General features: G+C 45.8%; 2 protein-coding genes across 5 annotated transcripts in view; both read right to left on the bottom strand.

Moving 5' to 3' along the window:
* The window catches only part of DCAF7 (DDB1 and CUL4 associated factor 7), a 41,791-nt gene extending 33,064 nt beyond the window's left edge, over positions 1-8,727 (bottom strand). The window contains exon 1 of the mRNA XM_008571156.1: positions 8,330-8,727. Coding sequence (XP_008569378.1) covers positions 8,330-8,467 — 138 coding nt within the window. The 5' untranslated portion in view covers positions 8,468-8,727. The remainder of the gene's footprint in view (positions 1-8,329) is intronic.
* Positions 8,728-11,502: 2,775 nt separating this feature from the next.
* KCNH6 (potassium voltage-gated channel, subfamily H (eag-related), member 6) overlaps positions 11,503-14,042 on the bottom strand; it is a 22,548-nt gene continuing 20,008 nt past the window's right edge. For 2 of the 4 annotated variants that reach the window (XM_008571137.1, XM_008571138.1), the window contains 4 exons: positions 13,849-13,933; positions 13,079-13,241; positions 12,220-12,391; positions 11,578-11,862 (listed from right to left, as the gene is read on the bottom strand). In XM_008571137.1, coding sequence (XP_008569359.1) covers positions 11,578-11,862; positions 12,220-12,391; positions 13,079-13,241; positions 13,849-13,933 — 705 coding nt within the window. Of the gene's footprint in view, positions 11,863-12,219; positions 12,392-13,078; positions 13,242-13,370; positions 13,473-13,842; positions 13,934-14,042 lie in introns of all 4 variants that reach the window. The other 2 variants (XM_008571136.1, XM_008571139.1) reach the window with 2 other exon arrangements.

Here is a 14,042-nt window from a genome sequence, read left to right as displayed (position 1 = left end):
GACACCGAGGGTTGCGATCCCGTTGCCGGAGCCTGGTGCAGGCGCGACACCGAGGGTTGCAATCCCGTTACCGGTCAGTAAAAAAGACAAAAAGGAAAAAAAAAACTTTTTTCTTCACTCGTACCATACCATCTGCTGTGGATTGAATTATGTCCTCCCCAAAGTTTAATGTATTAGAAACTTAACCCTCACTGTGACAGTGCTAAGAGGGTGGGAAATCTTATTATGGTGATCGAAAGGTGGAGCATTGAAGATTTGATTAGATTGTGAGGACCATGCCATAGTAAATAGATTAATAAGTTGATGGTTTAATGGTGGTCATGGGTGTAGTTCCAAGGGCTTTAAAAGGAGGAGTGAGGAGTTAGCTCTCTCTCTGCTCTACCATTCTATGATGTGAGACCCCTGCATCACTGTCACCACCACGAGGCCTTCACCAGATGTGTTCCCTGGACTTTGGACTTCCCAGCCTCCAGAACTGTAAGCAATAAATATTGCTTCTTTACAAATTATTCAGTTCCAGGTAATTTTTAAATAAGCAACAGAGAGGCCGAGCCCGTGGCGCACTCGGGAGAGTGCAGCGCTGGGAGCGCAGCAACGCTACCGCTGCGGGTTCGGATCCTATATAGGAATGGCCGGTACGCTCACTGGCTGAGCGCGGTGTGGGTGACTCCACACCAAGGGCTGCGATCCATTTACCGGTCACGAAAAAGACAAAAAAATAAAATAAAATAAAATAAATAAATAAGCAACAGAGAATGACTAGTACATGATCTTTAGCACAGACTAAATATCCTTTCTGGACCCTTCTGTTCATTCATCAGTCCTTTCAGTATCAAACTGTCTTAATTACTACAGCTTTATAATACATTTTAACTCCTGGTCAGTAGTTCCCCACCTCCCTCATTACACTTCCTTTTCAGAAGTTTTCTGACAATGTATGCATGTTTGTAAAATGCATTTATAGGAATAATCAGTTTGCCTGGTTCTAAAAAAACACTTTTTTTAAAAAACTGAAGTATTTTAAACAGAAATCACATTAAGTTTAGGGACACTGACATCTTTAAGTTGCCAAGCTTTACTACCCAAGAACATTTCCATTTTTCAAGTCTTGTTTTGTGTTCCTCAGCGTTATTTTTTCCATATAAAACTTTACATTTGTTTAACTATATTCCCAGGTATTTATAGTAGCACGAGCTACTATAGTTGTAGATTTGTAGACATTGCTCCATTGCCTATGTCATCAAATGTGGCTAGCCAAAATTTTTTTTCCCTCTTAAAGAGGACTTGATCATTTTGCCTTGATGTCCAAAAGGACTCCTTCTTCATCCATAAAGTGTAGAAACTTTCCTAGGAAATGTTCCAGTGCCAACTGTTCTGACTGTTCTGTGACAGTTTTTTTTTTACTTTTTACTTTTTTTTTTTGGACATACAGTTGTAACTCATCACTTTGTCTTTTTTTTTTTCGTGTCCGGCAACAGATTGCAACCCTCAGTGTCACGCCCGTACTGGACCGGGACCGGCAACAGGATCGCAACCCTCGCCCGCACCTCGCTCAGCCAGTGAGCGGGAACCCGTCTGTATGTGGGATCCAAACCCTCGGCGGGAGCGCCACCGCGCTCCCAAGCGGCGCACTGTAGCAGTGCACCACCGGGCCGGCCCGTAACTCATCACTTTGAATCTTTATTTCTAGATTCTTCTTTAACCACATATTTGAGTTTTTGGTTTCATTTCTTTGGTCCTTTTCTTCAGGGACACCAATTATACCGAAGTTAGGTCTCCTTCATTTTCTGTATCTATTATATTCTTTCTAATTGTTTATTTCCATTTCATTTTTCTTTTTTTTTTTGTCTTTTTCCGTGTCCGGATCGCAACCCTCAGTGTCGCCCCTGTACCGGACCGGGACCGGCAACGGGATCGCAACCCTCGGTGTTGCTCCCGCGCCTCGCTCAGCCAGTGAGCGGGAACCGGTCTGTATGTGGGATCCGAACCCTCGGGCGGGAGCGCCGCCGCGCTTCCCAAGCAGCGCACTATTCCATTTCATTTTTCTACTGTCCCCCATATCCTTTACTGTGTTTTCAGCAGTACATATTCATCTTATTCTATTTCCAATGTAGCTTTTAATTCTGTGATAATTTTAGTTTTCTCTTCCACTACTTTCCTGTGCTCTACCAGCTGATGTTCCATTTTTTCCTGTTATCATGTTTTATTTTACCTGAACTCCTGTATCTCTGCTTGGAGTTTCGCATTTTCTTTTCTTCTCTTCCTCCCCACCCCCCACCAACTCCTCCTGTATTTTCTTTAGTTCTTTGAATTCACAATGGCAGGACTGGACATTATTTTTCAACTGAGGTAAAAAAACATTTTTCTTGTGTGGGTATATTTTTCCCTTCTTTCTTATAATATCTTTCTACAGCTACTGTGCTGGTTTCTTTTGAATGAGGCAAGTTTTTTCCAGATGATATGAAGGAGGTTCCCGAGGGACAGAGGCCAGGGCCATGTTCCAAGTTGTCAGAAACACGTGGAGCCTTTGCATCTCCTCAGCCAACAGAGGTAAGGTGCCACCAAGCTGATCACAATTCAATCTGTCTTCCAATCTGCTTCATCTAACACTTCTAGAGGAGGTGGCACATCTGTGTTCTCCATGTACAGCTTAGCACCCCTCTTAGTGTCAAATGGGGTCTGGGGAAGCTCCTGTTGCCAGCCTTTGAACCCTCTTCTCACTGTCCCAAAGGACAGATTTCATCCATCAACATCCTATTTTGGAGAATTGGGCTCTTCTGAGTTTGGAATCTGCAACCACAGATCTCCTTTCTCACCATCTTCCTACATTCATTTGATCTCCATTACACTACCATTCTTCTTTACATATTGTATGAACATAAGGAAAAATTAAATCCAACTTTCATCACCTTCTGTCAACATTTAGGTAATTTTCTTTCTGCCTTTTTCTCCATAGTCTTCCCTGTCCTCCTGCTAAACCTCTTTTATCTCCTACCTCCACTGCCCTTATGCAACCACTTTTTCACAACACTACCTTAACATGTGAAATAAATGCCCGTGAAGAGAAAAGGCTGTTAAGCAAGATCACTTTTACTCATTTTTAAACTGTGAATATTACTATGTCTGTCTCCTAAGGAGCAAATGTGGAATATAAAATACTCCTTGAAGGCATGACCACATCTTCCCTTTCACTACTTTTATGAATAACAACATAAATTACACATCATTTATACTCTATATATTTTTTTAAAGTGACATGTCTATCTTTTTTGTTATTACAAGCTCCTTGAGGGAAGAAACTGTATTACACTTTAGCATACACATGTGAGTATGGAACATGAAGGTGAATACATGTGTGTGTAATTTTTGAATAAGCCCCCAAGTTATCCAAATAAAAACACTCCAGACATTGGAGCATTTCCCCATAATTGTTAATATAACCAAAATCAGCTAAAGCAACATTCTAAGAACATAAACTAGCTAGCTTTTTTATTGTCGTTTCCATTTGTCTTTACTTCAAGCCTACCTGATTGATTATTGTGGACAGTACCCACAGTTACCTGAGGTTCTGCCCTATCAAACTTTAAGATGAATTCTGGCACAGCATCCCTTTGGCTCCTGGCACAGAGGCTGACTAGTCAGCTCTGGCAGCAAGGCCTCAGGCAGGCCAGACTACCTACAGAACATTTCCAATAAGTGTGTGTGAACAAGTTTACAGCAAAAAGCAATAAAGTAGCAGTACTTTTATCCAGTAGTCCCATAGGGGAATTAGTCCTCTCACTGTCTAGAAAGAGAAAGGAAGAAGTAAAAACTAAGAGTTTTATGTTTTAAATTCCCCTGCTCACACATCTTGCCAGGGACTGGTGGAACACTGCAAAATTCTAAATATCTACCAAAAATATTGATGTATATGTACCAAAGCATGTTCTCTTTATTGCTACCAATCTCACATCTGTTGACAAAAGCTACAGAAGGTTTCCAAAGTATTGTCACTGTGCCTAAAACACATGTATATGTGTTCAATACATATTTGTTGAATTAATGAGCAAATGAATGAGAATCCTGAAAGGTTGCCACAAATATTGAGAAATGAAAAATTATATACCAGAGTCAAAATAATTATGTACCAAACATATAAAGTAACTGCACAAAAAATCTCAGAGGAATCAACACAGGCTAAAAGACAAGCATTCATCCCAAGTGTATTTCAAGTACAAGGTGACTGTACCCAGACTCACTACCAGTATTCTTTAAAATGCATCAGGTATACCTACAGTCTCTCTCCTCAGAACCTCAAAAATTTTAGAGCACAAGTAGTCAGTTAAATATTAGGGCAAAATAAACCCCAATTACCCTGACAACTTTATTCAAAACCAACCCTGAAACATGAACCTAGGTGGAACTGCTACCCATTTTTCCCCAGAAAAGAAAGGAAATACCACCTGCCTAGAGACCACAGACATTGTCAAAACTCAGGAGAAATGCCAAATTCTTATATCAGAGTTACTGTGGGTACACCAGGTAAAACAAGAGACAATGAACTTAAACTACCACAAAATACATGGTGTCTGACTACAAGAAGATGCTAGACCACAAAATAGGCTGGCCCAAAGGGGATCAGGAAATTTTTTCCCCCTAGGTCTACAAAAGGCAGTGAATGAACATAATGGCCTTCTGAAGTACCTTTCTGACCTAAAGTCCTGATTCCTCTCTAGAAAATACAAAATTCAAATTTACCTAACATCCGTATAATTCCCCTTGATTATACTTCAATTACAGGTACGGTAATGATGATGATTAAATAATAGCTAACATTTCTCTATGGCTTACTCCATGCCAGGCAGAGTTCCTAAATCCATTACATATATTAACATTTAATATTTATAATAATCTGATAAGATAGATGTACTTATTATCCTCATTTTACAATGAGGAAACTGAAGCACAGAGGATAACTTGACCAAGGCCACATAAAACTGAGAAGTGGCAAGACTAAGATCTCAACCCAGGCTATCTCAATCTCAAAGAGGCTATCTGGTAACAGATTTTTTCAGAGGTGAATGTGGATGGAAGGGCAGAACCAATGTTTAGGAGCATGCAGATGCAAAAAGATGGGATTCCTGCCTCTGGTCAGTGGATGCCAAGCTAACTCCAGGGCGATGTTCTCAGAGTGACATCTAGATTACTTGTGTCTCAATCGCCCGTGTGTCTGTTAACTGCAGGGGTGGAGTCCAGGAATGTGCAAGTCCCTCAGAGGATTCTCTCACACTAAAATTTAGAGAACCATTGATCCAATACCAATGCTGCTGTATCCCCCAGCAGAAACCACAAAAATAGAAAGTAAAACACAACAACCAATAATGGGGCTTTTTATTTCAGATGTAGTTGATAGAATCTGTTTCTTTACTCTGCAACAATTCCCAAGTTTATTCACATGAAGGATCACCTGAAAGCCAAGTTCTTGAAATGTTAGCGAATTCATTCTATGGACCAACCAGGAACAATTTTATGATGGGAAAACCTGATTATATTAATACAAAATTTAAAAAATTATAATCATGTTTTCTTAGTCAATATCTCCACACTAAAAAAGATGACCATTTCTGGGCTTTTTCATCAATGTTCATTTGCTGCATCCATTTATTTTGTTTTCTGCCGGCAGTCACTATCCACGGTAAGCAGGAACCAAAGCTCTGAAAATTCCAACCAATAATTTTAAGTTCCTCTAAATTATGAAGTCTGCCACCTCCATGGCAGGGTATTTTCAAAACAGCCTGAGAAACACTGCTTTAAGGTGGGATTTACTGCCCATCAGCCCCTAGACACAGATTCTCTACAGCAGAATTTAACTTGGGGTTGATAAACTTGAACGGAAAATTACATTCACATTTCCACTAACCTCTAGGTGAAATTTAGCATTTCCCTCCTGGTGGCATGAGTATGTATGACTTTCTCACTAATGGAAATCACTGATTTTTTTTTTCATATCACATCTTTTTTTTTTTTTTCCTTTTTTGTCTTTTTTCGTGACCGGTAACGGGATCGCAACCCTCGGTGTCGCGCCCGCACCGCGCTCAACCAGTGAGCGGACCGGTCTCTATATGGGATCCGAACCCTCGGCGGGAGCGCCGCCGCACTCCCAAGTGCAGCACTCTACCGAGTGCGCCACCGGGCCGCCCCTCATATCACATCTTGAAATGATGTTTACCCTCATTGCTACTTCAAAATCACAGCAATAACCATACTAGATGGTATAATTTAATAAATTAATGTAAAGGCATGTATTACTATATCACCACTTTTTAAAAAATGTTTTTGATATCTGTACTTCAATATAATTGGTTTTCTTCATAATCCTGTGTATTTTATGCATTTGAAAACATAACTATGAGAAGGGGTCTACTGGCATCAGATTACCAAAGGGGTCTATCCATAGCACACACACACAGAACCCCCCAGACTTATAGGTAGGTAGAGGCACAAAACTATTTTTAAGACACTGCACTGTCAACATCATGTAAACGTGTTAAGATATAGTTAACTGCTTATTTTATTTCTACTAGAATTATTAGTTTGCATTTCACTACTAAGGCCATATTTCCTGTGTACCTGGCAAAAAGGAGTTCTACGCAGTTGCTAAATGAGAACAAACTTTGAGAGTTCCTGCCTCTGAGGTTTGACAACAATTTTTCCACTGATTACACCAGCAGTCTAACTGGGACTCAGTTTTTCCTCTCTTGGAAATGGGACGACTACTGCTTACTCAACGACCCTTGAAGAACTTGCAAGAAAAAAACCCATCAATTTGTTGTCAAAAGACTCAAACCCTTTGAAAGACAGTTTACTTTTTAATTTTTTTACATGTATCTTTAAACAATAGTTCTTGTGGTCTTAATTTTACTAATATGGTGTCCACATTTGGACCCTGAATTTCATTCCCAGTTCTGACATCCACTATGGGCCATCAGAAAGAAACAGGCATCAGAGAAAACAAACCTATGTCTTGCTTGGGCAATGGGTGGACTGAATTTGTTTGTAAACTGTGTACGTGTAATGTCTGGGCAGTGAGAGTCCACCGCTTTCAGCAGTTTTTCAAAGGGGACTCCAAAGAAGTTAAGACCTACTCTAGAGAAACAGGTATGCTCCTGAAAAATAATAAACTTTAAAAAAATGTGCCAATGTTTTTACAGGAACTTCATGTGTAAAACAGAACCTGTCTCCTACAGCAAACTGTGGATCAGAAATAATAAAACTTGCCTGTGCAACATCTCACAGCTAGTCAGTGGACCAGACAGGACCCAATCCTAGACCACCTGGCTTCTTTCCCTCTGCACCAGGCCTGTCACTGTCGACAGTTTTATTCTTAAATCTGACTTTCAAGGCGTTAAGCAGGAGTACCGGCTTTAAACACCACTAGCCAGAGCTTTCAGTTGCTCTGATCAATTTCACAAGTTTTATTCTAACACAACAAAAGGAAGAGATTAAGAGTTAAAGGAAATTCTTCCCACTGATTTATTCAACAACTTTGAAAAATACACTTATGCTGCACTGCCAGAAAAGCTTTCCTTTACTACCAGTGCTTCTTTGAAGGATTCTCAATTAATGGATGTCCGGCAAGACTTACTACTAAACGTTATACATCTGTATTAGTATGAAAAGAGCCAAGGGGGAAAAAAAAAAGAAAAAGGCCAAGTGTCAACCTTCTCTATTTAGAAAACAATGGCGGGATCATGCCACGGGTCTTGATTTCCAAAAAGAAATTGCCTTGGAGAGAATGAATATCAGCAAGCAATAGCAATTCTGGCTGAAGGGCTGGGTATCCATGAGTAGTACCTGGGGGTGGGAGTAGGAGGCGGGGAAGCTCGGAATAAAAAGCCCTAGCAGAAATCTAGTGTGGACAGGAGCGCACGACCACCAATTAAAGCGCCTGCTTTTTCCTTCACAGCCGTCACTCCCTCGTCTCTCCCTTGCCCCCTCAACTGAAGCAGCGCAGCAAGAGTGGAGAGAATGGGAGGGATAAATGGAGTAGCTTTGGGTGGGGTGTAAACTCGAGGTTTAAACCTGTTTCCACCACGAAACAGCTGTCTGACTCGGGCAAGTCATAACACTGTGCCTCAGTTTCCCCACTACACTCCCGACAGGAAGGCTGCCAGGATTAAATGACACATCGAGTGCCGAAACCCTCCGCACAGAACCAGACACAGAGGAACCGATCCGAGGCTCTAAGGCAAGTCCGCAGGAGGGTTCTGGGATCTGGGCTCCGGCCCGGAAAGGGCGCTCCCGGGGCCCGCTCCCCGTCAGCTGGGTTCCGAGCCCCTGTCCGGCCCACCTTGTTGTTGTACTCCTCCACGAAGCTGCCCAGCGCCAGGCGAAAGCGCTTGTCTGGCCGCACGCTCCAGTTCATGGCGTAGACGGTCCACGGCGCTTCATACTTGTAGATCTCCTTCCGTTTGCCGTGCAGGGACATGGTGGCCGCGGGGCCGCAGTGCGGGCCTGGTCGGCAGCGGGCTGCCGCAGACGGGGCGCGAGTCGGGCGGAAAGCCGGGCCTGGGACCTAGGAGCCCGAAGGAAGGCGGGGCGGGGGCGGGCAGGAACGGCCTAGCCCGGAAGCTGGGCTGCGGCGACAAAAAACGACAGCCGGGCCCGACCCTCAGTTTCGAACCAGCTTCTGCTCCTGCAACCACCACCTTCCGTTTGGGATGCGGCTCCGCCCTCCCGGAACGGAAGTCACGCGACCCCGCCAGCGGCTCCGGCCGTTGGCTGCCCGACACGTCCTTTTGAATCGGTTCCTTCTCTTCATTGGTTGCTGAGGCCGTAGTATCTGAACTCTCCTCGCTATTGGTGTAAATGTCTGACATGCCAACTACTCGCCCCGCCCAACTCCTGGAGGGGAGGTGCTTTTGCAGCCTCAAAGGTCATTGGCTGACTAAGATGTCTGTCAGGCAGATAACGGCGCAGTGCGGGTGAGTGGGGGCGTGGGTGGCCTAGAGGCGAGCCAGCGGGTCAGCCGGCCGCCAAGTTCTAGGCCAAGTCTTAGAACGAGTGCTGTCTCACCTGTCCTGACATACTTGTGCTGCTTCTATTCTGAGCGGCCTCTCCACGCTGTCGAGTAACATTAAAATTCTGCTTTAATGGAGGACACACTGCATTTCGGGGCACTGAGCCCCGTGGCCGAGCAGCCTGCCCTGAGCCACCTTCCCGCCCCACTCGTCCCAGGGCCCTTTTTAGCCCGGAGAGCTGTTCTCCGGTGTCTCCAGGACAGACCTCGGACACACGGATGTGCTCAGGGCCAGGCCAGCTTGAGACAGGCCTTCCCGCGCTTTCCTACAGATTCTAGAAATTTTCCTGAATTACAGGATTGGTCTTCAGTAGAAATCAACCCGAAAAGCTTGGCTGTGAATCCCATCCTGTCCCTTTCTCGCCGCGGATCCCAAGGCAAATCCAGCCCTAAATTTATCTGTGCCGTGAGTTTGAAACAGAGAAGGGTCGGAATCTAGATAACATTTTTATATAATTTAAATGGTTTCCCATTCTCTGCTTTCAAGAAAATTGAAGTAAGTTTGTATTGAATTGTTATATGATATCATTAAATACAATTTTTAGTGATCAATGTGATTTTAACAGACAACTCCAAGAATTCAAAGAATTGAGGGATAATGCTATATACGATCCCCCTTTAATCCTATACTTCTGTGAACAAGTTTTCTTTGCACTTAAGTTTTTTGAAAAAGTAAAGAAAAATAGGCACAAAACTGTTGCTGTACCTTTTCTTATTCTAATAAATAAACAATGATATTTATCCACAGACATAGGAACTAGCTGGGTGGAAAATCCCCTCTTTTAAGGCATGCATTTCCAGTAAAGTTTTAGTTTATATAAAAATTTGAAAATATGTTTATGTTGTTTTAAACTGTACTAATAAGTGTAACACTTAAGGTCTTATTAAGGTTACAAATATTAATTTAAATATTTCAATGTGTATACATATTTGTGTTGTAGACATATGATAGGGTGATCAATAATAGACTTGCATAAAAATAAGTTACAAGCAGGATAAAACTGCAAGAGGGGATAGATGGGAATTAAGAAAAGAGAAAAAGGAACAATGTTAAAGACGGGCTTGTTCTTGTGTTTTTAAAATGGATGATGGTGGCTCTCAAATCACTCTGCTATTTGGACAGAAATGGATCAATATAAATGAGGGATAAAACAGGTTTATAAAGTGCCAATATTTATAACACACTGACTTTATATCCTTTGCAACTATTTAAACTCGTTAGTGAAATATTTCAGATGTCAACTTAAAAATGTGGGAGGGTGGATATACATTTTCAGAATTCTTTTAAGGAATACTGGAGCAAAAAGGACTGGAGACCAATGACCGGGTACCTTTGGATAACAGTCCTTTTCAGCAGAGTGGTTAGTTACACATGCTCTCAAGCCAGACCGTCTAGGTTGAAATTATGTTCTCCTTTTCTTATTGTGTTGGGCATGATTTTTTTTTTAATTGAAGTCTAATTTACACATACAAATGCACATGTTTTCACAACCTGAAAACACTCATGTAACCAGCACCTGGATCAGGAGACAGAACAATACCGCACCCCAGAAGTCCCCTTCATCCTTCATGCTCCAGTAAGTTTCTTAGTTTCTCTCTCTGCTACTGATCCTAATCTTTAAAATGGAGATAACAATGCTGACGCTTTGAGGTTATTTTGAGAATTAGATGAACTAATATCTGCAGAGCAGTCAACAGGGTATCTGGCAGAGGGTGAATGCTATGGAAGCGTTGGCTGTTGTCACAGTTCCCTTTGGACACCAAGCCTGCACCTGTTTCCCTTCACCCTAGCCTGGCTAACAGCCCCAGGCTCTGGGGGCTCCTGGGCCCCAGTGGAGCCACCTTCAGGTCCCCAATACATGGGATATGGTGGAGGCTGAGCTTCCCACTCCTTGTGAGAAGGTCTTGGAGAACGCCACTGCACAGTTAAGGACCTGGTGACACTCAGATAAGTTACACACCCAGCCTAACATGAAATGTACAGACTTTATTGGCTGTGTGAAACTGCACCCAAATGTCATCACAGACCTCTCAGGTCTGGAGGGGCTGAGGGCTAGAGCTGTGCCCCAACATGTCCACCACAGAGGACACCTCCATCTCCAGCTGGGTCAGAGGCTCTCTGCAGGTGGTCTGACCACATGCTGGGCCATGAGGTGGCAGATGGTCCTGAGCTTGGAGGTGATCGCATGCAGCCCAGAGCGAGCCTCTCACGTAGAAGATCAGAAATTCTCCTTTCTTCACTGACTCCTCCATCCTATAAGTTACTTCCATGCCTGAGGGTCCCCCACCCTCAATCAGGCTTGTTGTCTAAATGGAGTCCCAGAGGAGGCTGGGAAAGGTCCCAAGCCTCTTCACCTTTGCCATCCCAGGTCACCTGGGTCAGCAGTTTGTAACTACTCTAGCAGAATGGTTTTCAGAGGCCCGTCTTGGGGGCTGTCTGCCTCCCCCAAGATCCTTAACTCTCACCTCACCCACCTTCAATCCTCTCATGGTGTTTTTTATCTTGGGTTTCAGTGGCCCTAACTCCTTGCATATCCAGGATCTGAGCCATGTCTCTGGAACTCCAGTTGCTTGGGAACAGTGCCAAGGTGTTCAGGGAGGGAAAAGAAGCGGGGACCACAGACCAGTCCCTGTACCTCGAGGGGATGCAGAGGTGAGGCCAGGGGTGACAGGAGTCCCTCAGGCTTCTCCTGTTCTGAGGAAGGTGTCAGAGTTTTGTCCATTGCCATGACTGGGTGAGGCATCCTGGAGGAGGAATTCCTGTTCTTCGGTGTATATTTGTCCAAGTCACCATAGCTTGGGGTCTGGGAAGGGCAAGAAAGAGGGACGCACGCAGTGTGGGGAGTCCCCCAGGCCAGGCTGGAGGTTGATCTACCCTGACTTCAGGGATGGGAATGGGCAAGAGCTGTACCTGCTCTTCCCACACCTCAGGTCCTGTTGCCCTTGCACCCGCTTTGGGGTCTGTGGTCACAATCTGGGCTTTGCCACCACCCTTTCCAGGCTGCCCTGTTATGACTCAAATCATAAAGGACAGCAGAAGCGACGGCTGCTCTGGGGCCATAGAGGCTCTGGGCCTAATGCCACACTGAGACCAAGTTGGAGGTGGTGAAGACATGCAGGCTGCCTCCAGGTAAGGCTCCAGGGCTTCCCTCACCTCTCACCTGTGCAGGGGGCAGCCTGGGCCCTGGACTCTGAATCTCTGAGACAGTAGGAAACAAGGCCAGGTCGTTGGAGGCAGGGGCTCCCAGAGTGTAGCTGGGGTGGCACTGGGGCACTGGCTGCTGAAGCAGCTGCAGGATGCGGCTGAGGTCTGAGGACATGCGGGACTCCAGCCTGCAAGACAGAACACCATGGTCAGGGTCAGGGTTGGCAAGAGCAGTTCAGGTCCTCAGGGCAGCTCTCAATTTTGCAGCCTGCATGCTGATTCTGCCAAATGGAATGGCAGCCTGGGGCCTACCTGAAGGTATCTCCCTATTGGCATCCACAACCCCTACCCGAATTGCCCTTAGCACATCCTTGACGCTGATAACACCAGTGGCCAGGTGCCAAGCACGCATCATTCAGTCCTCCTAACAATGCTTTTACATGGGTATTTTAATCATCCCCATTTCACAGAAGGGCAACTTGAGGCTTGGAGCAGTTAAGAAACTGCTGGTTACCGAGCTAGAATTTGAACCCAGGACTGTTCTGTCTCTAAGCCCCTACTCTGCCACCACAGCCCTGCCATCCACAGGCCACAATCCCTTTCCAAGGGCCCATGGAATTTATTTCTGCACGTGGTTGTACCCCTTCCCCAAGAAGCTGTGTTGGCATGTTTGCTGGGGGAAGCCATCCAAGGAACTGTGCTTAATGACATAGGACTAGGGAGACCTGCAGTAAATGGGCCCGCAATTCTAAAACCCACCAGGCACCACCACATCAGTGATGTGTTGGAGCCACCAGGAGGGGGCACTTGTGCCTAGCCCACTGCTAGGTCTGCCCTCTGCAGCCGCCCCCAGCCCTGGCCCGCAGGATACTCACCTGTTCACCTGGGCCTGGAGCTGCTCCAGCCTGGAACCTAGCTCCTGACGCCAGCAGTCTGGGTCTCTTTGAGGGTTCAGGGGGCTGTGCCTTGGGGGCATTTGCTGCAGCAACTCAGGCCAGAGGCCAGATGTACCTGAGATGCTCAGGGAAGGGGCTTTACCTGCAGGAGGGAAAGAGCAGCCTGAACTCAATCTAGCTGGTTCCACAGGACTGTCCCTTCCCAGCACAGCCCATATCCCTCCCCCTACCTGCCATGGGAACACAGGGTATAGGGAGTGGTTCTCCTTACCTGGGTGCCCTGAAGCATGAGGTCCTGCCCCCATGGAGGTCTGGCTTCCAGGACCCAGGAAGCTGTAGCCCTGGGAGGGGAGCTGGGGACCAGCTTGGAGGGAAGCTGGCAGAGTGGGGACTTCTAGCCCTGGTTTCACTGCCCAGAGAGCTGCAGCCCAGTGGGCCCCCTGATGCCTTGGTGTAAAACCCAGGGGGCTGGCTGATATCCACCCCTGGGGGCAGCATTCCAAGCCCTCACTTTCTGGCTCAGAGGACACAGGCCATCAGAGTTGGGAGACTGGGGAGGAAGCAGGCAAAGCCCTCCAGCCCTGAGCCTAGGGAGGGGAGGGAGCCCTCTCTACTCATGGAGGGGCTAGGAAGGCCTCTTCCAAAGGGAGGCAGGATGGAAAGGACACAAGCAGGGACACAAGGCTGGGCAGGGCCTGTGGGGTGGGGCTGGGAAGACACTGGTGTGGGCAAGGGCTGGCTTTGCTCACCTGACTGGTTGTCATTGAGGAAGAAGCCCTGATGATCTTGGCTGCCTGGAGCCTGCTGGGGTGATGACTGGAGACCCCCGTCTGCCTTGTGGGGAACAAGAGCATCAAGTAACAGGGTAACAGAGACCAAAGCTGGGCTGGAGCCTCTTTGTTCTTCCCTGCCTCCTCCCTCTCCCCCCTCTCTCCTCCCCCCC

This window comes from Galeopterus variegatus, unplaced genomic scaffold (assembly GCF_000696425.1).
Source record: "Galeopterus variegatus unplaced genomic scaffold, G_variegatus-3.0.2 Scaffold663, whole genome shotgun sequence".
Lineage (NCBI taxonomy): Eukaryota > Metazoa > Chordata > Mammalia > Dermoptera > Cynocephalidae > Galeopterus > Galeopterus variegatus.
This window is presented reverse-complemented; position numbering and strand designations above follow the sequence as displayed.